Below are 26,368 nucleotides of genomic sequence, written 5' to 3' on the forward strand. Positions count from 1 at the left end.
AATGAATATTTGCATTTAGAGATGTCAACGGGGCAGGAATAGGAACATGGAAGTCTTTTCTATTTTTGTCCCTACCTCTAATTTCAATTCTCGTCCCTTCAAAATTCTCGATTTATTTTTTGGGGATCATACAAAAATTCTCTATATGAATTCACTGCATGAGATTTAAAAAAAAAAAAAAAATCTTTAATATATATATTTTTAGAAAAATATATTAACAAATAATTTGTGAATAGATAAATTCCATTTTCTAATATAATTTCATTTAACAAAGTTAAACAAATAATATAATCTCGTCTTCGGTAATTTTTATCTTTAATTTTTAAAATCAATGATTTTTTTTTTTTTTAATTTATAAATTTTGGTGGAGCTATTTGACTAAATTTGTGTGTAGTTTTATTTATTTTCATTAAATATTAATGAGTCTTTTAATAATTGTTTTAAAAATCAAATAAATTAAATAAAATATCAAACATTTTTTTTCCAAGTTTGAAGTGGAATTCCATGAAATTAATAATTTATAAAAATTGATTTTGATAGGACATGTAAACAAAAATGATATTTTGATTGTTTCATATAATAAGCCCACTCTCGGAATAGCGCGTGGAGTTTACATCATCGTTGAGGTTTTGAAAAGTCAACAAACCTCCGCAAGAGAGAGAGGGGGAGAGTCTGTAATGTTGTTGCTGTCAATGGGTGTGAAGGAAAAGCCAAAAATATTAGTAAATTGGAAGCGCCAACTAAACCTCCTCCACTCTGACCCCGCGATGCCTTCTTTCCCCTTTCACCATTTATACCCATTTCAATCTCACTCTCCTTCTTCTTCACCACATCCAATTCATTCATTCTTCTTCTTCTTGTTTCTTATTTGGGTTTCTCACGAACCCATTTCTTCCACCTTGCTCTGCTTCATTCTCCCACAGGTATTGATTGTTTGCCGTTTAACTCTTTCAATTCTGTGAGTTTGGTTGATTTGTTTGATGGGTTTTGTGTGGAATTTCTTGAATGTGATTGGGTGTTTGTGATTGTGGCTTATGGTTTGGAAATGGGTAGGTGTTCGTTTGTTTGCTTGTGATGCTGTTTATGAGCTGATGGGGAAGGATTGTGTGTGTGTTTTTCTGCTATGGTTTTGCTGCTCCTTGCTCCTTGCTGCTGCTGAAACCACAGAGCCTTCTGATGGTAAGTTTGTCTTGTCTTGTATGTTCTTTGTCTCATGAATTTGCTTGCACTTTCTTGGTTGGTTTAAAGCTAGTGTCAGTGTAACGGTCCAAGCTCCAAGCCTACCGTCGGTAGGTATTGTCCACTTTAGGCTTTCTCTTTCAGAGGTTTCCACACTCTTGTAAAGAATGTTTCATTCTCCGCTCCAACTGACGTGGGATCTCACAATCCACCCCCTTCAGTTTGAGAGAGGAACGAGTGTCAGTGAGGGTGCTGAGTCTCAAAGGGGTGGATTGTGAGATCCCATGGGAAGCTCGAAAGGGAAAGTCCAAAGAGGACAATATCTACTAGCGGTGGCTTGGACAGTTACAGTCAGTTTTGCAATGGTTTTTTTTCTTTTTCTTACTTGTTTGAATTCAAGGTTAATGTTCTCTGTAGCATGGTATATATGAAGAAGGAAGTCCGGGTATCAACTTGGGAGCTTTTGAAAGTTTGGCTACTATTGAACCAAGTTGCTAATGACTATTGTTATTGGAAATATGCCTGCATTTTGTTTCTCTTTCGTATTAATCATATAGAGTTTGAACTTTGAATGGTTTATTTAGCGCATATTGCTTAGAGAATGGGTTGAAGCTATGATGACTAAGATTTTGTGTTACACAAGCAAAACCACGAGAGTTTATGGTCAAAGTGGACGATATCATACCATTGTGGAGAGTTGTAATTCCTAACATGGTATCAGAGTCATGTACTTAACTTAGCCATGTTAATAGAATCCTCAAATGTCGAACAAAGAAGTTGTGAGCCTCGAAGATGTAGTCAAAAAGCGACTCAAGTGTTGAACAAAAGGTGTACTTTGTTTGAGAGCTCCAGAGAAAGGAGTCGAGCCTCAATTAAGGAGAGGCTATTCAAGGGCTCCATAGGCCTCAGGGGAGGCTCTATGGTGTACTTTGTTCGAGGGGAGGATTGTTGGGAGGGAATCCCATGTCGGCTAATTAAGGGGATGATCATCTCCATTGGTATGAGACCTTTTGGAGACCCCAAAAGCTAAGCCACGAGAGTTTATGCTAAAGTGGACAATATCATATCACTGTGGAGAGTCGTAGCGAACACTTACAAATTAAATAAATAAAAAAGTTCGTTGTGCTTTATATGTCTACAAAACAATGATATCATGTACAATTCACAAGCATATGATATTGGAAATAAGTTGAATACCCTCCATATTTGCTCCCTGTAGTGAGATGAGTTCTTTGATAATCTTTTATGTATCTGCAGTTGCTGCATTGCTAGCAATAAAGAGGAGTCTAATTGATCCTATGGATCACCTTAAAAACTGGACTAAGGGAGATCCTTGCATTGTTGGTTGGACTGGAGTGGTATGCAACTCTATCAATGGAACTGTTGGGAACTTACGTGTCAAAGAACTGTATGTTTTGTTCAGCACTCTCCCCTTCCTTTACTATTACTTCTTTATTTTCCCCATGTCGGATCTACGAGAGACTCACAAGTATTCCACATCGGTTAGAGAGGGGAACGAAGCATTCCTTATAAGGGTGTGGAAACCTCTCCCTAGCAGACGCATTTTAAAACCGCGAGGCCGATGGTGATACGTAATGGGTCAAAGCGAACAATGTCTACTAGTGGTGAGCTTGGGTTGTTACATTGAACGGTGTGCTAGCAAGGACATTGGGCGCCCCAAGAGGGTTGGTTTGTGAGATCCCACATCGGTTGGAGAGGGGAATGAAATATTTTTTATAAGGGTGTGGAAATTAAAATCGTAAGCCTGACGGCGACACGTAACGGGCTAAAGTTGATAATATCTGCTAGCGGTGAGCTTGGGTTGTTACAAATGGTATCAGAGCCAGATACTGAGCGTTGTGCTAGTGAGGACGTTGGACCCCCAAGAAGGGTGGACTGTGAGATCCCACATCAGTTGGAGAGGGGAACGAAACATTCCTTATAAGGGTGTGGAAACCTCTCCCTAGCAGACGCATTTTATAACCGTGAGACCGACGGTGATATGTAATGGGTCAAAGCGAACAATGTCTACTAGCGGTGGACTTGGGTTGTTACAAATGGTATCAGAGCCAAACACTGAGCGGTGTGCTAGCAAGGACATTGGGCCCTCAAGGGGGTTGGATTGTGAGATCTCACATCGGTTGGAGAGGGGAACAAAATATTTTTTTATAAGGGTGTGAAAAGCTCTCCCTAGTAGACACGTTTTAAAACCGTAAGATTGACAGCGACACGCAACGGGCTAAAGCGGATAATATGCTAGTGGTGAGCTTGGGCTGTTACAAATTGTATCAAAGCCAGATACCGAGCGGTGTGCTAGCAAGGATGTTGGGCCCTCAAGGTGGGTGGATTATGAGATCCCACATCGGTTGGAGAGGGGAACGAAACATTCCTTATAAGGGTATGGAAACCTCTCCCTAGTAAACGTGTTTTAAAACTGTGAGGCCGACGGCGATATGTTACAGGCCAAAGAAGACAATATCTACTAGCGGTGGGCTTGAGCTGTTACATCGAAAACAAAAGAGTGATCGTGGCTTAAACAGTGATTTGGTAACATACATGGTATGTAGGTATTGCAATGTATTACATTTGATTTTCCCCTTTTGTTGCAGCCATCTATTGAATCAGAACCTATCTGGAAACTTAGCCCCTGAGATCAGCCAATTGTCTCAACTTGAGAAGTTGTGAGTAATTACAATGAAATTGGTATCTTGAAGAAAATTCCATTGTTCTATTCATACTTTCCTAAACTTTCTTTCTGGTAATGATTTTCTTCTCTTGGTTTATCCTGGAAGAGATTTCATGTGGAATGACTTAACTGGTTCAATTCCGAAGGAGATTGGCAGTCTTAGGTTCCTGAGACTATTGTAAGTTAAATCTCACTGAATTTCTTCTTAGTTTATTTCTTTCATCTGTAGAAATTTCATAAGTTACTATATTAAATTACTTCTACTTATTGTTAAAGATCATTGCAGCAAGAGAACCTACACGATCTCAGCTTTTTTGTGATTATCCTTTTTCTTTCTTATTACCAACATTTGGGCTTTGTTTCTGTTACTCTTCGTATGAGAGAGATCTCACGTCAGTTGGAGAGGGGAATGAAACATTCCTTATAAGGGTGTAGAAACCTCTCCCTAGCAAACGCGTTTTAAAACTATGAGGGGATGGTGATACGTAATGGGTTAAAGCGGACAATATTTGCTAGCAGTGGGGTTGGACTGTTACAAATGGTGTCAGAGCCAGTTATTGGGCGGTGTGCTAGTGAGGACGCTGGGCCCTCAAGGGGGTGGATTGTGAGATCTCGCGTCGGTTGGAGAGGGGAACGAAACATTTCTTATAAGGGTGTGGAAACCTCTCCCTAGCAAACGTGTTTTAAAACTGTGAGGTTGACGATGGTATGTAACGACCAAAGTGGACAATATCTGTTAGCGGTGAGGTTGGATTGTTACAAATGGTATTAGAGCTAGTCACTGGGTGGTGGCTAGCGAGGACGTTGGCCTCTAAGGGGGGTGGATTATGAGATTCCACATAAGTTGGAGAGGTGAACGAAACATTCCTTATAAGGGTGTGGAAACCTCTCCCTAGCAAACGCGTTTTTAAACTGTGAGACTGATGACGATACGTAACGGCCAAAGCGTACAATATCTGCTAGCGGTGGGTATTAGAGCTAGTCATTGGGTGGTATGCCGGCGAGGACGCCGGCCCCCAAGGGGGGTGGATTGTGAGATTCCACATCAGTTGGAGAGGTGTGGAGACCTCTCCTTAAGAGATGCATTTTAAAACATGAGGCTGACAACGATACGTAACGGGTCAAAGTAGACAATATCTGCAAGCAGTGGGGTTGGGTTGTTACAAATGGTATCTAAGCCAGTCACTGGGTGGTGTGCCAGCGAGGACGCTAGCCCCTAAGGAGGGTGGATGGTGAGATCTCACATTAGTTGGAGAGGGGAACGAAACATTCCTTATAAAGGTGTGGAAACCTCTCCTTAGCAGACACGTTTTAAAACCGTGAGGCTAACGACGATACGTAACGGGCCAAAACGGACAATATTTGCTAGTGGTGGGGTTGAGCTTGAATTTATATTGAATTTTAGTAAAAGAGGAAAGCTTGGTAGAATTACTTTGTTCATTGTGTGTGTGAGAGAGAGATAAAACAACTACTTTTGATCTTAGTTTCTTCCAAATCTAACAGTTTGAACGTTTTTGGTGCAGACTCTTAAATGGAAATAAACTATCTGGTTCTCTTCCAGATGAGCTTGGTAATCTTACAAAACTCATCCGATTCCAAGTAGATGAGAATCAACTTTCAGGGCCAATCCCAAAATCATATGCTAACTTGACCAATCTGAAGCACATGTGAGTGTATCTTCATCTCTTTTTCAATGTAAGTTGCCCCAAACAACAGTCTTTTCCCCCTCATTTCTTTGTTTACTTTGCAGCCACTTCAATAACAACACACTCAGTGGTCAAATTCCATCTGAGCTTTCCACATTACCCAAGCTTATTCACTTGTGAGTATTATTTAAGTTATTTGATATGTATGGAGGTGATCAATAAAACATTTCTTATCCAAAAATGTGTGTATATGGAAGTGATGGTGGACATACTTCCTATGATGTTTTTTTGTTCTCGACAGGCTTTTGGATAACAATAAATTGTCGGGTTCTCTGCCACCGGAACTTTCGAGCTTGCCAGTTATAAGCATTCTGTAAGTTCACTTTCATTCTACGAGCAAGTTTCTTTTAGCACATTCAAAATTATGTTACAAGTGTTAGGATTGCACAACAACGCACACACTCGATCAAGATGAACACAAAGAACAAGAGAGAGAAAATGCAAGGAGGAATATTGGCTATAACTTCAGGTATGTACACCGAGAGAGAATATAGAGAATGAAGAAAGTACATTTTGAAAGCACTGACTAAGGGATATATATATGGTTTCAGTTTACTATATATAACTTTAACTAAATATCATATCCCAACAATAAGAACACTCGAGCACACAGGCTTAGAGAACACTAAGTGGTGTCAACATTTCGAAAAAGTGACTCCAATTGTTTACAATTAAAAAGTATCACAAAATCCCAAAGACCCTATACACTAAGATCTACATATAGAGGCAATTACGTGCACAACGCTCCTAATCTCTTCCCGTGAAACTTCAGCATCATAAGTTAAGGAGTAGCTTTCCTGTTTAAAAGAGCAAGCTCGTTTGAGCATTGGAGGATATTCAATGTACGTTAACGCACATCAACGCACACCCTCGTTCTAGATGAACACAAACAACAAAAGAGAAAAAATGGAAAGAGGAATATTGGCTAAAGGTTTATATTGATGACTTCAGGTATATATAGTAAGAGAGAATACAGAGAACACAAGAAGTACATTTTCAAAGCACCGTCTAAGGGTATATATATGGTTTAGCTTACTATATATAACTTTACCAAATATAACTATCTACCATATATAGCTTCGCAGATATACCCTTTTAACTAGTTATATAGGAACTAAAGATATATCTATATTAGATGTTAACTAGTTAAATAGGAACTAAAGATATATCTAATCCGCTCTAGTTCACCTACTTCTCCAAATACGGATACTCCTCCATGAGCTTTGGTCCATATCTGGGTCAATCCCAGCAAAGACATCTCTGAACAAGGTTTTAGCACTAGAACGCCCCTGTTGACGATCCTTATTATTATCTATTATTATTTTACTTGATCACATTGTCATATGTTGTTGGTCGTTTATAGTTTCCATTATGTTCCTTTTTTTTGTTATATTTTCACTTCTATGCTGTCCTTGGCAGGCAACTTGATAACAACAACTTGGAAGGAGAAATTCCAGCATCTTATGAAAATTTTTCTACATTAGTGAAATTGTAAGTGTTCCTTTCGGTTTGCACCTTCCATGCAACCCTTAAAAATTTTGCTCTCTAAATGGACGTGTTTTAATTTTTACATGCATACACCGTTAGGAATCACGGCTCTCTCCATGGTATGATATTGTCCACTTTAAGCATAAACTCTAATGGTTTTGCTTTAGATTTTCCCAAAAGGCCTCATACCAATGGAGATTCAACCCCTTAATTAGCCGATGTGGGACTCCTCTCCCAACAATCCTCTCCTCGAACAAAGTACACCATAGAGCCTCTTCTGGGGCCTATGGAGCTCTCGAACAAGCCCCCCTTAATCGAGGCTAGACTCCTTCTCTGGAGCCCTCGAACAAAGTACACCCTTTGTTCGATACTTGAGTTAGTTTTGACTACACCTTCGAGACTCACAACTTCTTTGTTCAAATTTTGATGATTCTATTGACATGACTCTGATACCATGTTAGGAATCACAACTCTCTCGAATGGTATGATATTGTCCCACTCTCATGGTTTTGCTATTGGTTTTCCAAAAGGCCTCATACCAACGGAGATGTATTCCTTATAAATCTATGATCAACCCCTTAATTAGCCGATGTGGGACTCCTCTCCCTACAATCCTCAACATACACTTCAACAGGAATCATGTTCTTTGTTTATTCTTACCTTATCCACTCTAAAGGTTATTAGACATGAAGATTATCGATTAAGATTCGAATCCTTCATGAGTAAATTTTCGACAAATCATGAACTACCAATAGGCTTCGTAAATCTTCTCGAAGGGGGCTAATGCTTTTGTCCCATCACCATGGTTCTTGCAGAAGTCTTAGGAATTGCGGCTTGGAGGGACAGATTCTTAACTTTAGCAAGAATGCAAACCTCAGTTACTTGTAAGTTACAGGATCTCTATAGGTCTTTACTTTTGCTTCTTCTTTTGGCTAATGATCATTGCTATGATATTTTCTACTTTGCTTGTTCTACAGGGATCTTAGCTGGAACCATTTTACTGGACCCATACCACCATATAACCTCTCTTCTCAAATGACAACGATGTATGCCATTTATTGGTGTTGAATTATCGATTAGTACTTGTTGAGTATTGTCGGGAGAGGAATCCCACGTTGGCTAATTAAGGGGTTGGTCATGGGTTTATAAGTAAGGAACGCTATCTCCATTGGTACGAGGTCTTTTGGGAAAACCAAAAGCAAAGCCATGAGAGCTTACGCTCAAAGTGGACAATACCATACCATTGTGGAGAGTCGTGGTTCCTAACAGTACTTGCATCTGTTCTGATGAGTTTTCTCGTGCTTAACAAATCCATTTATGTTGTAGAATTTTGTCACACAACCATCTGAATGGATCTATCCCCAGCAGTTTCTCCGGTCTTCCTGCCCTCCAGAAACTGTAAGATTGTATCTGATATCAATGCATGGTTTTACAAATGTTTTCATGACAAAATGGCTATGTTTGTCAAAGCATCTGATCTTGTCAATGACTGTTCCTTGCAGGTCACTTGAGAACAACACTCTAAATGGCTCTGTACCTTCATCTCTATGGGAGAAAGTGGTCTTCAATTCGAGTGCTCGACTTTTACTGTAAATCCTTGAGCAAAAAAATAGGATAGGAATTTGAGACGTTATTGGAGCGCCGTTCCTTTTTTTTTTTTTCCTGTTCTTGAGAGAGTGAGATCTGATGACGTTTCTATTTAATGAATGATCACTTCCTTTTCTTTTTAATTCAGTGATCTTCGGGACAATTCATTTTCTGGCATTTCCGGAAGCACGAACCCTCCAGTTAATGTCACTCTAAGGTATGCATTTTACTCAATGCGCAGGTTCTTTTATTGGCTTTGATGTCCATGAAAGCCTATCTTTTCTAGGCATGCATTATATGTCTTGGCCACATCAAACTGTAGGTGCTATCATAGGAAAGTACTATTAATAGGCCCTGTCGAGACGAGAATGAGTTATCTTTTTCTTTAGAAGTTTACCTGATGTCTTATACTGTAATAGCCCAAGCCCAAGTGCACCGCTAGTAGATATTGTCTTCTTTGGGCTTTCCCTTTCGGGCTTCCCCTCAAGGTTTTTCGGGTTTTCCACACCCTTATAAAGAATGTTTCGTTCTCTTTCCCAACCGATGTGGGATCTCACAATCCACCTTCTTTAAGGCCCAACACCTTTGCTAGCACTCGTTCCCTTCTCCAATCGATATGGGACCCCCCAATCCACCCCCCTCCGAGGCCCAGCGTCCTTGCTGGCACACCGCCTCGTGTCCACCCCCCTTCGGGACTCATCCTCCTCACTGGCACATCACCCAGTGTTTGACTCTGATACCATTTGTAACAGCTCAAGGCTATCGCTAGCAGATACTGTCCTCTCTGGACTTTCCCTTTCGGGCTTCCCCTCAAGGTTTTTAAAACGTGTTTGCTAGGGAGAGGTATCCACACCCTTATAAAGAATGTTTCGTTCTTTTCCCCAACCGATGTGGGATCTCACATATAAACACAATATATCGTGTATTTTTCTTTTTCCTAATGTCTTTTTGTCCAAAATGTAAGTTTCTGCATGTATTATATGCATGCCTGGAATTCAAATGTCTGAGTTAATCATTTTGTCTAAGTTAAATCTTGAAAGAGTTCTTTGGCTTCTTATTTTCAGAAAGCTGCTTTCTATAATCCTCATTCAACCATGTTTGATTCTGCAGGCTTGAAGGAAATCCATTCTGCCTAAATTTAAGAGGACAGAACTCTAAGTTGTTCTGTGCATCAAAAGCTGTAGATGATTGGTTGTTTAGAAGCTCGAGCACCTTCAACGAATCATGTCCAGTCAGAGGTTGTCCAACAGATGTTTTTTTCGAATACGTGCCAGACGCCCCAGATCCATGCTTTTGTGCAGCACCCCTTGGGATAGGATATAGGCTAAAGAGTCCAAGTTTTTCCTACTTTCCTCCATACAAATATTCATTTCAAGAATATGTGACAAAGGAACTCACTTTGGATAAGTATCAATTGTCGATCGATTCATACGATTGGGAAGGATCTCGTATGAGGATGTATCTTAAGATTTTCCCATTATTTGATAGTGGTTCTCACTTGTTGAATGACAATGAGACGCTTCGAATTACAGAAAAATTTATGTCATGGAATTTTACTCGTAATGACCTCTTTGGCCCGTACGAGCTTCTCAACTTCACGTTCCCCGGCCATTCTCAGATCGGTATGCATTTTGTTTTGCAATGTTCCTTTTAACGGTGCTCAACTGGCCTTGTTCTGTTTTAACCTTTCAAGTTTATCAGTGCAGTTACTTTCCATACAGAGAAGGTGGGGATTGGTACAGGCATCTTGGCTGCCATTATAGTTGGATCTGTCACCTGTGTTGTTTTGATTGTAGCAGTGGTCATACTTCTGTTCACTAGGCGTTCGAGTAGCCGTAACAATTTGTCAAGGAAAAACTTCTGTAAGTACGATAGAACTGACGATCGAATTAATCTCTGATGATTATGACATAAAGTGCTCGAAAATTTGCTTTCGTTACAGCTTCGGTGATCGGTATGAAGATTGATGGTGTAAAAGCATTTTCATTCAAAGAAATGCAATCAGCTACTGGATATTTCAACTGTTCATCTCAAGTAGGCCATGGAGGATATGGCAAGGTCTATAAAGGCATATTGTCTGATAATTCAGTTGTCGCTATCAAACGTGCAGAAGAAGGATCGTTGCAAGGCCAAAAAGAATTCTTGACGGAGATACACCTCTTATCACGAGTTCATCACCGAAATCTAGTTTCGCTAATCGGATATTGTGATGAAGAAGGGGAACAAGTATGTTTCTTAATTGCTTGGTTTCTTTGTTTTATTTCATTTAGGTCCTATGATGATCTCTTGGGGCTAGCCATTGAGCTTATGAATGTCATTAAATCATGTCACGGACTTATGTTGATATCAACTTTTAAAGTCAGACAAGGTTTTTTTGAAGAGTTCTATGAATTGAAGACAAAGTAGTAAGCCAGTTGTTATGCTTTTCATTGATTTATTTCGCTCTGTCGTTCTGCAGATGCTGGTTTACGAGTTTATGTCGAACGGGACTTTGCGGGACTGGATTTCTGGTTGTGAATTTTCTGGTATTGGGCTCAGCTAATATCTTATTTGTTCTGAACCTTGATCTATTCTACATGTTCATGGCTTCCATTATATGCTTCATTACAAATTCTCTTGGGACTGAAAATTATGGTGGTCACCTATGTGCCCCATGAATCCATATATAAGTTGTAGGTACTAGACATTGAGTTCATTATAATGTTCATTTCATATGAAGGTCTCTGTGTATAGGTTTATTTCTTTGGCTTCTAGATGATATGGGGTTGAAGTCTTTTTAGACTTTATGTGAGATCCCACATCTGTTGGAGAGGGGAATGATGAGGACGCTGGCCCCCAAGGGGGGCGGATTGTGAGATCCTTGATCGTTGGAGAGGGGAACGATACATTCCTTATAAGGGTGTGGAAACCTCTCTCTAGCATATGCGTTTTAAAGTCTTGAGGGGTAGTTGAAAAGAGAAAGCCCAAAGATGACAATATCTGCTAGCGTGAGCTGGAAATCTCTCCCTAGCAGACGTGTTTTAAAACCTTGAGGGGAAGTCTGAAAGTTCCTAAGGGTGTGGAAACCCCTCCCTAGTAAACACGTTTTAAAACTTTGAGGGAAGCCCGAAAGGGAAAGCCCAAATAGGACAATATATTCCTAATAGTGGGCTGGAAACCTCTCCCTAGTAGATGTGTTTTAAAACCTTGAGGAGAAGCCTGAAAGAGAAAGCCCAAAGAGGACAATATCTGTTAGCGGTGGGTTTGGGCTGTTACAAATGGTATTAGAGCCTGTCACCGAGCGGTGTGCCAGCGAGGACGCTGGGCCCCCAAGGGAGGTGGATTGTGAGATCCCACTTCGGTTGAAGAGGGGAACGATGCATTCCTTATAAGGGTGTGAAAACCTCTCCCTAGCAAACGCATTTTAAAACCTTGAGGGGAAGCCCAAAAGAGAAAGCCCATAGAGGACAATATCTGCTAGCGGTGGGCTTGAACTGTTACAAGTGGTATCAGAGCTAGTCACTGAGCGGATGCCAGTGAGGATGCTGGCCCCCCAATGGAGTGGATTGTGAGATCCCACATCAGTTGGAGAGGGGAACAACGATGACGATACTGGCTCCCAAGGGGGGTGGATTGTGAGATCCCACATCGGTTGGAGAGGGGAACGATGCATTTCTTATAAGGGTGTGGAAACCTCTCCCTAGTAGATGCGTTTTAAAACCTTAAGGAAAGTCCAAAAAAGACAATATCTGCTAGCGTTTTATTTGTTAACAAAAGCCGTTTTTTACCATGGAAGAATGTCTTTACCCTTATGTTTTAGGGGAAGCCATAACATTGTTTGGTTCTTGTTTGTAGTTTGCAGCTTTGCATCTGATATTTTAGTTATATCATTAACTTCTACTGTTCTATGGCAGCCAAAACTGCAGTAAACCTGAACTTTCGTAGGAGGTTACAAATTGCACTGGGTTCAGCTAAAGGTATACTGTATCTCCATACTGAAGCAAATCCTCCTATATATCACCGAGACATAAAATCGAGAAACATCCTCCTCGACGCCAAGCTCACTGCCAAAGTGGCTGATTTCGGACTGTCACGTCTTGCTCCCGATCTCGACTATGAAGGGGACGCTTCTGGACATGTATCTACTGTTGTGAAGGGTACCCCGGTAAGTATATCTCGACGAACATGGTCTATATAAAGCATGCGAAATTTATGGGATTGCCTGGTGATGATTTCTAGTCTAGCTTACCTTTCGAAAAGGAACGACCGCCTTGAATTGTGTACTTTATCTAGAGTCGTTGGAGTTAGTATTAGAGACAGGTTCGAGATGGTGTGCCAACAAGGACGTTGGATCTCCAAGGGGGGTGGATTGTGATATCCCACATCGGTTGGGGAGGGGAACGAAGCATTCCTTAGGGTATGGAAACCTCTCCCTAGTAAACGCGTTTTAAAATTATGAGGCTTAACAGGCTTGAATAATATCTGTTAGCTGTGGACTTAGACTGTTACAGAAACAGTCCTCTCGCTTGTAGGCCATGTGAGATGGACAGTAATAATTTGTTTCTTAGCTTTTCTAACTGTTCTATGTATCATGCAGGGTTACCTCGATCCGGAGTACTTTTTAACCCATAAATTGACCGACAAAAGCGATGTCTATAGCCTCGGCGTTGTGCTCTTGGAGCTCTTAACCGGAATGCATCCTATCTCTCACGGCAAAAACATCGTTCGTGAGGTATATTTCCTTTCACCGTTCATCTTCTACATCTTATTAAACATTTTTAAAAGTTCACGAACATATTAGACACTCTGACTCTGAAAGTTGAGGATCTAAACTTATAATCGAACTTTTTTCTCGTCTAGGTAAAACTGGCACATCAACTAGGAACAATGCTTTCAATTGTCGACACCAGGTTGGGTTCGGTCTCGGCCGAGTGTCTAGAGAGGTTTGCTGCTTTGGCACTCAGTTGTTGCCATGACAAGCCAGAAGACCGGCCGTCTATGCGTGTTGTAGTGAGGGAGCTGGAGAACATACTGAACATGATGCATGATGATAGTGGCACCTTGTGTTCCAACTTGTCTCCAAGCTCGAGCACCGGACTTCCATCCTCACCGACGTCGACATCAGCATCGGCATCATACATTGCCCGAGACCAGTTTGCATCGGGAAGCATTTCGGGGAGCGATCTCATCAGTGGCGTTGAGCCAGCCATCAGACCTCGCTGACATAATCTCTGCTTACTTCTTGTAACTATGCTCTTGCAAGTTCTAATATGTGCTTAGCCAATGTTTGTAGGATTCATAGCTCTCTAACGCGTTATTCAATAAGTTTCTAATCGTTTGCTTGTATCTAGTACGATCACGAACTTTTAATTTTTTGTCGATGCTTTTTAAAATTTATAATTGATTGGGTACAAAATAAAAAAATCTGAAATTTATGGAACACAAAATACGATTTTATGCGTACTAGATCCGTTAAAAGAAATGTTGAATATGTTAGAAACTTTAAAAATAAAATTTTATGTGCAAAACTGCCAATAATAACATAAAATAATAAAATAGTAAAATTTTTTAGCTACTACATATACACATACACATATATACAAATTATATATGCATATATTTATTTTTTAATTATTTATTTTTCGACTCTTAAAAATAAAATTTAAGTTTTTGAAAGGTTATTTTTAAAAATTTATATATATTAAAATAGAAAATGGTCGTAAATTTTTTTATACATATTAAAATACATATATATATATATATATATATATTAAATATACATATACATATATATATATAATTTGTATATATATAGATAGATATACATATGCATATGCATATACATATACATATATATACATATATACATATACATATAGATATACATATACATATATATATATATATATATATTTATTTATTTTTCGATTCTTACAAATAAAATTTTAAGTTTTTGGAAGTTTGTTTTTAAAATTTTATATATATTAAAATAGAGAACGGTCGTATAAATTTTTTTACATATTAAAATACATATATATACATATATATATACATATTAAATTTATCTATATTAAAATACATATATATATATATATATATATATATATATATATATATATATATATATATATATATGCTAGAACAGTCATATAAATATTAAAATACATATATATATATATATACATATTAAATTTATCTATATTAAAATATATATATATATATGTATATGCTTGAACGGTCATATAAATTTTTTTATACATATTAAAATACATATATATGCATATTAAATTTATCTATATTAAAATATATATATATATATATATACATATATAATATATATGTGTATATATATATGTATTTTAATATAGAAAAATTTAATATGTATATATGTATATATATGTATTTTAATATATATATATATATATTAGAACGGTCGTAAATAGTTAATATAGTTAATATTGAAATTAAAATTTAACACTTTTACCAATAATAAATTTTAATATTATAATTTATGAAAGTCTTTAATAATGTAAAATTATTAAAATACAAATTAAAATTTTTATTCGGTTTAAAAATAATAATAATTTATAAAACTCAAATAATTAAAATATATCTTTTAAATTATAGAATTAGAAAATCAAATGAATATATTTTTTTAATAGATTGACCGTTATTTACAATGTGATAAGATTTACCGAGTTTAGTTAGTAAAATATATCTTTTAAATTATAGAATTAGAAAATCAAATAAATATATTATTTTAACCACTATTATTTACAAATAAGATTTACAGAATTTAGTTAAATATATTTTTTAAATTATAGAATTAGAAAATCAAATAAATATATATTTTTTAACGGTTATTTAGAATGTGTAAATCAATGCGATAAGATTTACAGAACCGATAGTAATGATCAGATTATCTGAAATAATTCTCTAGAATATCCAAAAATAGATTTAAAAAAAAAAAAAAAAAAAAAAAAAAAAAAAAAAAACCCTTTGGAAAAGAAAAGGGCAATCGAAAGGGCAATGTTGAATTGTTTAGGTTTGTTTGTTTGAATATAATAGATTCATTGTATTTGCCCTATCTTACCTCATCCTCAACGTCTTACAATACACTCAAATGGGCCTTCTTTTGTCTTATAGTGGTCCCTTCTTGTCTCCTAATGGGCCTCCTTCAAATGGAGTGTTTCTTCGGATTTTTTATAATAATATATTAATTATTGTATTTATACCATTACTTTGATATAATTAATTATTAAATTTGAGGGTATAAATTTTATTTTAATTATTATTTTGAAAAAATAGATATGACGCACCACCGACTCCGTCAGTCTATGTGATGTCTTAGTCTATTATAGTTGTTTTTTAATGATCCACAGTCAGCCCAATGTAGTGAAATACTACCAAAATAAATAGAAAATTTAACGATAATGAAGATTGAAATGGAGGCAGTTATAGGGACTGATAAGGCTTCTTGATTCCCACTTGGTCTCGACGACCCTAAACATGAGTATAATATGAATAATATAATACATTATCTTCTCTATCAAGAAAATTAGAAATTCGAATCATTTGAACTAAAGAAATCGTTGTCGTATTTATCTTCATTTTTATTTCATTTAAATGCAGTTGTGACAAATGGGACGAAAGTATATTATTATACATTGAATACTTTGAGTCGTAAATAGTTAATATAGTTAATATTGAAATTAAAATTTAACACTTTTAACCAATAATAAAATTTAATATTATAATTTATGAAAGTCTTTAATTATGTAAAATTATTAAAATACAAATTAAAATTTTTATTCGGTTTAAAAATAATAATAATTTATAAAACTCAAATAATTAAAAAAAAAAAAAAGAAAAGAAAATAGCAAACAGGTGGAATTGGCTGACTCGTCTGTTTTGGACCAAAACAATTGGCTGTTTCTCTTTCTTATCTTATTCTTTTATTTTAATATTCTAATTTTAGAATTATTTAAACGACCTGAAAATCAGGAGATTTTTTTTTAGTTAAATTAAGTTGAATTTTTAAAAAATAAAAAAAATCGAATTGGTCAAAGAGTTGACATTTTGTTTGGTCGGATCAACTCGACCAGTTTGACCATCTAACTACCTGAAAATCAGTAGATTTCTTTTGGTTGAATTAGGTTGAATTTTTAAAATATAAAAAAAAATCGAGTTGGTGGAGAGGTGACATTTGTTTTTGGTCGGATCAACTCGACCAGCTTGACCATCCAACTATATTCTATCTTTAAAATTATTATGAAAATTAAGAATAATTAGCGATTTTAGTAATGTATTATAACTAGTAAATATTTGATATTTAAATTTTATGCGTGATTAAAATATAAATTATTAAAAATTTTTTGAAGCCATTGTTTTACTTCCAATTTATGATCGGCGGTGAGGTGAAGATTCCTGTTATTCCACCAACCACCTAAACAAAACTGCTGCTTTTCTCATTCCCCCAAGTCTCTAAGGTCTGGGGGAGCGCCTTGTTCTTCCCCAAATCTTCTTCGTAAGTTCAATTTCTTCTTCTTCTTCTTCTTCTTCTTCTTCTCCCATTTCTGTCTTTCTTGTTAATTTTTTCATTTTTTGATTCATCTGTAATTCCCATGTCTGTTTTTGTTTCGATTTCATCATTTTAGGGTTTTGTTTGCATTGTGTTCGTTGTTTTCAATTTCATTCAAGAATGCGTCAATGCCCTTGTTTCCTTCTTTGGTCATTTTTCAATGGGTTTTTCGATGTTTCGTCTTAAATTGCTTGAAATGCATCGATCGTGTTAGGAAATTCTGTTTGGTGGGATTTGATCGCGGAATTGGTTGATTCTGGCGTTGCTTTTGTTCAATTTTCTAGGAATTTGATCAAATTGTTGTTTGTTTTTGGTAATTTTAATTATGGAATTGTGGTTGACTTTGCGGTAGCCGTCCATTGCTTATCCTCTAGACCGTTTCTTCTTGTAAATCGTGGAAGTGATTTTCGATGCGATGGTTATTGACCTTCTCATTGTGTCCCGCACTTTCTTTTTGTTGTTTTATTTGGGTTTTGGAGAAGATTTCTTGCGAATTTATAGGAGATTTTGATGTAAAGTTCATAAAATTGCATTGCCGATTGGATTGCCTATTTTTTAGGGGAATCTATTTCAACTCTCTTTGTTGCTAGTTTTGAAAATTGTCAGAACAATTGGATCTGCGAATGCCATTCATGGTGTGTTCATTTGATGTATAGTTGTATTTCTGTTGAACAATTGGAAAAATTTTGCATTTTTTTTTAGCTTTCTTTAATATGTAATGCAAATTCTTATTCTTATGATCATTCCTTGATTCACAGCATAGCTGCAAAGGCGTCTCCTTAGTCTTAATCTAACCAGAAAAGGTGGGGTTTCATTTTATTTTATTTTTAAAAGTTTGAATTGAACGATGCCTGCTCGTGGAAGTCTTATGCTATAAGCTCTTTGACTTGGAAACAGTGTCTGAAACGCTTTTCGGATTGTGGTGAAGTAGTGAGACTGTTCGGTCTGGTGCTTGGGAGATTGACAAATATGTGTTCATAATTATCTGTGAGAAGAATGCTGTTCATCCATCCAATTCATGAAGTTGTAATCACTGTGTGAAATCTGCTTGAGCGAAAAAATGGCAGTGGGTTATAAGCAAGTTCTGTTGTTTGCTCTACTGTCCGTATTGTTCTGTGGTCTTGCTATAGCAGAGCTCGAACATGGTAATTCGCAAAAGAGTATATCCGCTCCAGATAGAAATGTAGGAATGAAAGTTATTGATGGCTCTGGTACGGAGAATGTGTTTGGTTTTGAGGATGCTAAGTACTTGCTGCATGAGAGAAAAGAAGGGAGCAGAGTATCGGTATCAACTGTTGCGGTATTTACATTGGCCATGGCTGCTGCCACTGGTTTAGGGGCCGTTCCGTTCTTCTTTGTGGAACTTGATCCACAGTGGGCTGGTTTATGCAATGGAATGGCTTCTGGGGTGATGTTGGCTGCTAGCTTTGATCTTATTCAAGAAGGGCAAGAACATGGTGCCGGCAATTGGGTTGTAATTGGGATTCTAGCTGGTGGAATTTTTATTTGGCTTTGTAAGAAGGTAGTAGCCCTGATCTTTCTACTTAATATAGTTTATCCTTGCCCTTGAGATTTTACCTTGTATATTCAGTCGCTGCTTCTTGGGCGTTCTTTACTTGTTGCCACGAGTTATTCGTGGAGGAGTCTAAACTATGCTGTTTTGTTTATGTAAGATAAGACAGGATCATGGGTTCATGGCTCATCGTTTTCATAGCATATTTAATGTTAATCTGTATTTAACCCCTGTGTTTATGCATTTATTTTCCGGATCATTTGACTACGACATCCAGATCTCATTTCTTCTTTTCATTTGTTGATTTTCAGTTTCTTGAACAGTATGGAGAAGTGAGTATGTTAGATATAAAAGGTGCGGATGCAACTAAAGTTGTTCTTGTAATTGGGATAATGACTCTTCATTCATTTGGTGAGGGCTCTGGTGTCGGTGTTTCTTTTGCGGGGTCAAAGGGTTTCTCTCAAGGTCTTTTGGTGACTTTAGCTATCGCCGTGCATAACATACCTGAGGGATTAGCTGTGAGTATGGTTCTTGCCTCAAGGGGTGTCTCACCGCAGAATGCCTTGTTATGGAGTGTGATTACGTCGTTACCTCAGGTATTGCATTTATAAATTGTTAAGCTGTTTCCCTCCTCTTTCGTTTCGACATAGGAAAAGGTATCCGAGATTGATTAAAAAGAACATTATGCGATGCAAACAAGAATTCGTATGTTCAAAAGCACAAGACAATCCCTATGTTTCCATTAGCCTTCAACATCATCTGTTGCCACAGTCAGCTTAGTGGAATTGTTTTGGAGCAATCTTTTTGGGTATGCTCAATCATTTCTCGCCAGATGCATCATCCAAACACTGGTTTGATTTTTCATAATGAAGAGGCTGATGTTCTTGGATGGCATGGTGGATAGCCCATAACATTATCAATGCTTGTTCTTGGATGGGATTCTCTTTATTTATTTTTATTATATGTTTAATCGATTAATCTCAGTCATCTACATGTCATCTCAATGGATCCTAGTAAATATGATAGAAAGTATACAATTTTGTTGTATAATTTGAGTTTTTAACTCTGTTGCAATTTCAATGTCTCAGCCTATTGTAGCAGTTCCTTCGTTCATATGTGCTGATGCATTTAATAAGTTCCTTCCCTTCTGTACGGGCTTTGCTGCTGGATGTATGATATGGATGGTGATCGCTGAAGTTCTTCCGGATGCATTTAAGGTAGTCCCAGCTTTAAGATCCTCAATTTCATTTTTTCCCCTATCAACCTGAAGGTAGACTGAGAAAATTTAAGGGGTCTAAGTTCTCGTACTTAAAACGGATTTACATTTATCTATTCTTCTAAATAGAACTCTCTAGGGGTGTCGGGGTGGTAAGGACTTCGAAATATTGGAGATACTTTAGCTCTACAAGATCCTGAACTCGATCTCCTCCGAACTTGAAAACTCATTTACTTAAAACTCCTGGTGTCACCTGAAACTGGCTTGAGGCTCCTGATGCCTAGTGCACATGCAAAGAGTGAGGCTTCTGATGCCTCGTTAGACGAAATATGACTCGATAGACGAAATATGGTCACTCTTGTGACATTCTTTTTAAATGTTTGTTATTTTTATTTCTTGAGATGAAGTTTTAAGTGTGCGTGTACTTTGGGCGTTCCGCGATGATGTTTAGATTTTGCCTATTCTTGAACAAATTTATTGTTACTCTAAATTATCTGGTGTTTGTACTGTGATAATTTTTCTGTTATTTATTTAAAAAGTTTGTGTTAAATTCAAAATTGGGGAAAATTGGAATAACTTGAAGTCGGTTAGTAATTTTGGTTTTCTTTGCTTTGTGGTTACAGGAAGCCTCACCATCACAAGTTGCATCTGCAGCCACACTTTCTGTGGCTTTCATGGAAGCTCTAAGCACATTGTTCCAAAGTTTCACCCATGAATACAAGTGAGTTCTTTGGCACCTACCTTTTTTTTTTCTTGATTCCTGTGCTTGTTTAAATTATGCTAGAACTTTCTTTTTGTGATTCTGCTGCTCAGTTCTGTGAACGATGTCATAAGCTTCTTGTTATCTATGTGTACAATTTGATCGATTTGATATTTTCGTGTTTCAGCTCGGAAGATGTTTCTGGCTTCTTTGTTTCCTTACTTTTTGGCGTCGGGCCACTGCTCGGTGGCCTTGTTCTTGTTGCATTCACTCTTGCTTTCCATCTTCAGCATGCCCTCCTCATGGGTGCTGCTTCCGGAATTGCTTTCATCCTCGGTGCCTGGCGACCGTTGCAGCTACTCTTTTCTTCAAAAATGGATTTCATCCCTCTTGTAACGCTTCTAATGTTAGGCGCTTCGTTCATCCACTTCTCAAGTTCCAGTCTGCTGAAGCTTGCTGGCCAGAAAAGAGCTTCGGTGAATGATTTACCCGCGTCGACCAATTTTTCAGTAAGTGTGCACACCCTTCAGTCTTTCCTATCATGTGGAGCAGTTGCATTTCATGCTTTAGCCGAAGGGCTTGCACTAGGAGTTGCTGCCCCGAAAGCTTATGGATTTGGTCGTCACATGGTTCTCCCTGTTTCTCTGCACGGCCTCCCCCGGGGTGTAGCAGTAGCTAGTTGTATATTCGGAGCAACTGATAGCTGGCATGGATCTCTCATGAGCGCAGCGCTCATTGGATTCGTCGGTCCAATCTCTGCCATTGGAGCAATACTCGCAGGTATCGACTACAGCGGGTTAGATCATGTGATGGTGCTGGCTTGCGGAGGGTTACTTCCAAGCTTTGGAAGTGTAATCAAGAGAGCAATGCGGTTGGATACACAGAAGAGTAGCAGTGGACTTGTGATTGGTTTGGGATTCTCTATTTTGTGTTTGATGTGCACCAAGTTGGTTTGTTTGCACACACCTTACTGCAATTCTGCACCAGAGGCTGTTCGATGACGAACACGACCGTGTTCGTGTTCACCTTTGTAATTATTTCAACATAGTTTGCAACAGAATACACATTTGAGAGTTGCAGGTAAATTGAAAAGCTCCCACGTCAGTTCAAGCAAGCAATACTCATGGCTGTGCTTTTCACTCAAATTTGCAAGGGAAGGGGCCAATCACTGCAGGCACATGTTTAAACTTGTTGTATACAATAGGTTCTGACTTATCTTATAATGCCTTAAAATTTTTGGTTGTATTTTATTATCGGTGAAAGACTGAGAAGGATTAGGCCCTTACCTTTACTTTGAAAACAGATTGAGCATTATACTCAGTAAAAAACTAAGATATTGTAAATCAAGACCACTTTTCTTTTCAAAGTGGGTTATTAGCTCATGGCATACCTTATATTAGGATTGTCTAGCTAGCTCTACCTTAACTGACATATAAAGATCCTATCATACAACCCGTATTAACCATCAATAAGTGACGAGAAAAGACATGTCCAATTAGTTCTATTGTTATTGCACAGGTGTCGAATTAAAGTTTGTTGGAACGTCATCAATGTTACGTGGATTTTGCGGATATAGCATCAAAGTCAATAACCCGTTTTGGCAAAATGTTTTTAGGTAAAAGCAAGGACATGTAAGGGTAGTGACAAGGAAGGCTGACTAGTTGCCATAGGTGACATCTTTGTATTTTAGATGGATTCTTTGGATTTGTTTTTTTCGTCCAATGCGTATATTGCCCATAGTTATAGAAAGTCAATGCGTATATTGCCCATAGTTATAGGAAGTCATACACAGACATTGTCGGTAAAGTTCAAATTTCTTACTACTAACTTGTTTGTTGAGTCAGAACAAGTGTACTCGTCTGTAAAGTTCAAATTTTTTACTACTAACTTGTTTGTTGGATCAGAACAAGTGTACTCCATCGTTGTTTCGGTGTGGTTGTTAGATAGTACAATAGTTCATAATCTTTTGAGTTTTTTTCTTTTTTTTTTTCTCAACTTGGGCTTTGAAATTCTCAATTTTAGCCTTAATCTTCTAAAAGATTTGTACAGAAACAAAGAAAGAACAAAAAAAAAGGGTTTATTGCCTTAAAACTTAAAACAAACATTCAGAGTAAGCATTAAAAACCCAAATCCAGAAGACCTTTATGAACAAATTAGTGATGAAGAAGTCTGATGTCCATCAACAACTCTAACCCAGAGAAAGCTCAAGCAAAAATAGACACATTTGGCCAACAAACTCATTCAAGTTCCATGAAAACTATCAGCAAAGCCTCATAGTAATACCTAACAGTTCATAAAGAGATCTCACAACACTTTGAGCTTCTTATTGTTACAAGCAAAGTAAACTGATCCCTAAGTCAAAGAGCATTGGGAGCTTATATTAACAATGGAAACAAAGCCAAAAATGATACCATACCTTACTTTAACTCCTCATCTTTATCCCCTTCCAACAGCTTCTCTTTAGTATCAGCGGCGTCCAAATCCAGTGCTGCTGGCTTAGCTTCCTCGACACTCTGTGATCCCGTCATCCTTGCGAGGATCACGAACGACATTCCCCCGAGAATGTTGTTCAAACATCTCAACACCACCACGGAGCTCTTGAATGCCAGAGGGGGAAGCCCCTTGGCCAACACGAATTCGAGTCCATTCAAAGATTGGTATCTCAAGTTACTGCTGACCCCCATGTGAATTGCCCATGTCATGGCGTTCAACAATGTGGGAGGTGCCTTGTTTGGCGTCTCGAATTCAGGATCCATCTTCTTCCTCAGCTTGATCAAGCCATTCGAGAGTGCAGTTCCTACGAGCCCAGCTGCTAGTCCAACTGTGGCGAAGACGGTTCCTTTGTAAACCAAGGTTCCCAATCGTTCTAAGACCGTGAAAGCACCGGGTTCGAACATGTGACTCGTGGGGCAGCTTCCAAAGATTGCAGGAAGCTGTTTGGCTGCTACACCAGCTGATGCAGTGGGAGCCAACAGATACATGAGAGTAAAATTCAATATAGATCCGACAACAAGGGTGGAGAAGACGAAATCGAGCTCGTTGAGACCGAAATTCGGGCGGGACGCCATGTCTCCAAGAACACAAGCACTCACACCAACCAGTTCCTCCATGAGTACCTTAAAAGGAAACTGTGGATCCGCAGCAACTCGAGTTCTCCACCCTTGAAGAAACAATCCAAACACTCCAAAGCTCGACGAATCATCCCCATCAGCCCGATCATCGCTCCAACCACCACTGTCACCACCACCGCCGCCACCTCCTCCACCACGGCCAACGCCATTTCCACCGTCGCCACCAGCAAGAGAGAGTTCAGATTTCACCAAAAACCTAGACCTCGTTAAGTCCGCATTAAAAAGAGAAAGAGATCGACTCCTCGATTCTACCGCCGACGAATTAGACAGAAAAGAGAAAGCCGGAGGATCGTTATAAGCATGACTACGGGGAACATTATAATAATCCCTAGGACGAACAGAGCAATGCAGCTGAGCCATGGACGCCATAGCTCCACAAAAGAAATCCCTCAAAAAAACAAACGCACCCAATTCCTCAAAGCTGAAAAAACAAACAACAAACACAGATTCAGAAAAACAAAAACAACAAAATTCAACAAGTATTCACCAGATCTGAAGCGGAAAATGGATCAAAATGGGGGAGAAAGATGCAATACAGAACAGGGATCACACGATCAACATAAAACACACGAAAACAAATGATGGGAGACTGAAATTACCTTGAAAAAGAGAAGAATCACGACAGGAGGTGAACTGACGCAGCCAAAAATGGAGAGGAGAAGGGAGGGAGGAGTTGGTGGCGGAAACGGGTGAAGAACGGTACTGTTGAAGTGAGGAATGTATATATATAGAGAAGAGGCGTTAATCGTCAGCAGTTAAATCTCTGTTTCGCTTTTTCCTTCTCTTTCTCTCTCTCTCTCTGTAAACCCTAACGATATAATATTTAAATTAAATATTATTAACCGATTAGGCTCATCAAATCCGACCTTAGCTCAGTTGGTAGAGCGGAGGACTGTAGTGGTAATGTATTCCAAAGCCATCCTTAGGTCGCTGGTTCGAATCCGGCAGATCGGAAATTTTTTTTTCTTTTTTTTTTTTTTGGTTAAAAAATTATTCTTATTCTTATTATTATTTTGTCCAATATATATTAATTTTCAACACCATTACTTATTAACTTCTAAAATTAGATTGTTTTCTTTTGAAAATAAAACTTTATCTTTAATTTTGACTTATCATTCGTACATATGGTTTTTTTTTTTTTTTTTTTTATAACGCAAATATAAATTTATTTAATATTTTATAATTTATATTTTAGTTTTTTTTCTTTTTTTCTTGTCACTTTTTAAAATTATACAGATATTTTCAAATTATTAAAGCAATTATATTTTATAATTCGCTGGAAAATGTTACTCTATTAATTAATTAATTATTTGTTCTAATATTCAATACTTTCTCTATTTTAAACCCATAAATATTTAATTATTTAATTTTTAATATATATATATATATATATATATATGGTAAAAACACTATTTTTATTAATAAAAAAACACTTAATAAAATATTTAATTTTTAATATATATATATATATATATATATATATATATATATATGGTAAAAACACTATTTTTATTAATAAAAAAACACTTAATAAAAAATTTGACTTGATAGGGGACCGTATGAGAAGATATTTTTGAAGACTTACTTTGTTCGAAGCTAGTTTCTAGGTCACTGGTCAATGAGTCATCCTTAGGTTGCGGGTTTCAGGTCAAAATATTTTTTTTTTTCCTTTTCTTTTTAAGTAAAAAGAAAACATTTTTTTTGTTATATTTAATAGGAAAATCCGACCTTAGCTCAGATGGTAGAGGTTCAAATCGGACAGGTCGGAATCTCTATTTAATTTCTATTTTTTTTCTTTAAAACATGTGGAATTCATTTATCTAATAATTTAGAACGCGTATGTTCACACTAGAAATTTAAAATAAAATTAAATACGTTCTTCTTTTATATATATATTTACGAAACCATTTCTTATATACTTCCAAAATTAGATTGTTTTCTTTTGAAAATAAAATTTAAAGCAAAATAGAACTCTATTTGTAACTTTGTCTTATCATACAAAAGCTTAGAAATTTGTAACTTTCCCTGTAGAAGCCACCTGGTTGACCCTTCGGGCTGGAATTATATGATCGAAAACGATGTAACAAGAAAAATGGCCATGAGAGTCCATTTTAAGTCCTACAAAAGAAAAGGCAACCTAGGAAGACAGAAAGAACCGAGAGAGAAAGTAACATAACATGTTTGGAAAGCGCATCTCGCATCGCATATGGGATATCTCATACCCACTTGAGAAAGAAAAAGCATCGGATATCACATATCAAAGAAAACAAGATCATAAACAAAACAAGAACTCAATAGATATAGATTTTGTTACCGCTTAACTTGCTTCTAAGCTTATGGAGAAACGTGCATTCTAGTTTCCGTTAAAGGGTTCCAAACCTTGTTGCTCTCTAGGAATCGCTTGGTTTGAAATTTTATTCTAGTTTCCTCCCCAACTAATGTGGGACATCACAATCCACCACCCTTCGGGGCCCAGCGTCCTTGCTGGCACTCTTTCCTTCCTCCAATCGATGTGGGACCGCCCCCAAATCCACCCCCTTTGGGGCCCAGCGTCCTTACTAGTACACCGCCTCGTGCCTACCCCCCTTCGAGGAACAACAAG

General features: G+C 37.5%; 3 protein-coding genes and 1 non-coding gene across 5 annotated transcripts; 3 read left to right on the forward strand and 1 right to left on the reverse strand.

The window, feature by feature from the left end:
• Positions 1–655: 655 nt before the first annotated feature.
• Positions 656–13,971, forward strand: LOC111785254 (putative LRR receptor-like serine/threonine-protein kinase At1g06840). Of its 2 annotated transcripts, XM_023665661.2 has the most exons (21): positions 656–923; positions 1,054–1,179; positions 2,437–2,587; positions 3,789–3,860; positions 3,972–4,043; positions 5,389–5,532; positions 5,616–5,687; positions 5,813–5,884; positions 6,991–7,062; positions 7,875–7,943; positions 8,037–8,105; positions 8,386–8,457; positions 8,562–8,648; positions 8,795–8,863; positions 9,757–10,268; positions 10,353–10,508; positions 10,589–10,872; positions 11,105–11,171; positions 12,540–12,790; positions 13,223–13,357; positions 13,486–13,971. In XM_023665661.2, exons 2-21 carry the CDS (start codon positions 1,092–1,094, stop codon positions 13,846–13,848), a joined length of 2,877 nt encoding a protein of 958 aa, XP_023521429.2. In that variant the 5' UTR covers positions 656–923; positions 1,054–1,091; the 3' UTR covers positions 13,849–13,971. The 2 variants fall into 2 exon arrangements, with proteins under 2 accessions (XP_023521429.2, XP_086976268.1); XM_087120142.1 differs by lacking the exons at positions 656–923; positions 2,437–2,587 and having other exon boundaries at positions 1,071–1,179.
• Positions 13,972–17,004: 3,033 nt separating this feature from the next.
• LOC111781228 (putative zinc transporter At3g08650) lies at positions 17,005–22,012 on the forward strand. The gene is made up of 7 exons (XM_023661708.2): positions 17,005–17,152; positions 17,965–18,009; positions 18,104–18,728; positions 19,031–19,315; positions 19,808–19,936; positions 20,559–20,656; positions 20,823–22,012. The coding sequence occupies exons 3-7, from the start codon at positions 18,267–18,269 to the stop codon at positions 21,634–21,636; spliced, it is 1,788 nt and encodes a 595-aa protein (XP_023517476.2). The 5' UTR covers positions 17,005–17,152; positions 17,965–18,009; positions 18,104–18,266; the 3' UTR covers positions 21,637–22,012.
• A 740-nt stretch (positions 22,013–22,752) lies between these two features.
• Positions 22,753–24,525, reverse strand: LOC111781229 (protein RETICULATA-RELATED 3, chloroplastic-like). Its single transcript, XM_023661709.2, has 2 exons — positions 24,366–24,525; positions 22,753–24,187 (listed from the first exon to the last, which is right to left on the reverse strand). Exon 2 carries the CDS (start codon positions 24,133–24,135, stop codon positions 23,053–23,055), a length of 1,083 nt encoding a protein of 360 aa, XP_023517477.1. The 5' UTR covers positions 24,136–24,187; positions 24,366–24,525; the 3' UTR covers positions 22,753–23,052.
• A 102-nt stretch (positions 24,526–24,627) lies between these two features.
• On the forward strand, positions 24,628–24,720 carry TRNAY-GUA (transfer RNA tyrosine (anticodon GUA)). Its single transcript has 2 exons — positions 24,628–24,664; positions 24,685–24,720. It is a non-coding gene; the product is annotated as a tRNA-Tyr (tRNA).
• The last annotated feature ends 1,648 nt before the right edge of the window (positions 24,721–26,368 follow it).

The sequence above is a fragment of the Cucurbita pepo genome, chromosome 19 (genome assembly GCF_057944985.1).
Source record: "Cucurbita pepo subsp. pepo isolate OVF chromosome 19, ASM5794498v1, whole genome shotgun sequence".
In the NCBI taxonomy this organism is placed as follows: Eukaryota; Viridiplantae; Streptophyta; class Magnoliopsida; order Cucurbitales; family Cucurbitaceae; genus Cucurbita; species Cucurbita pepo.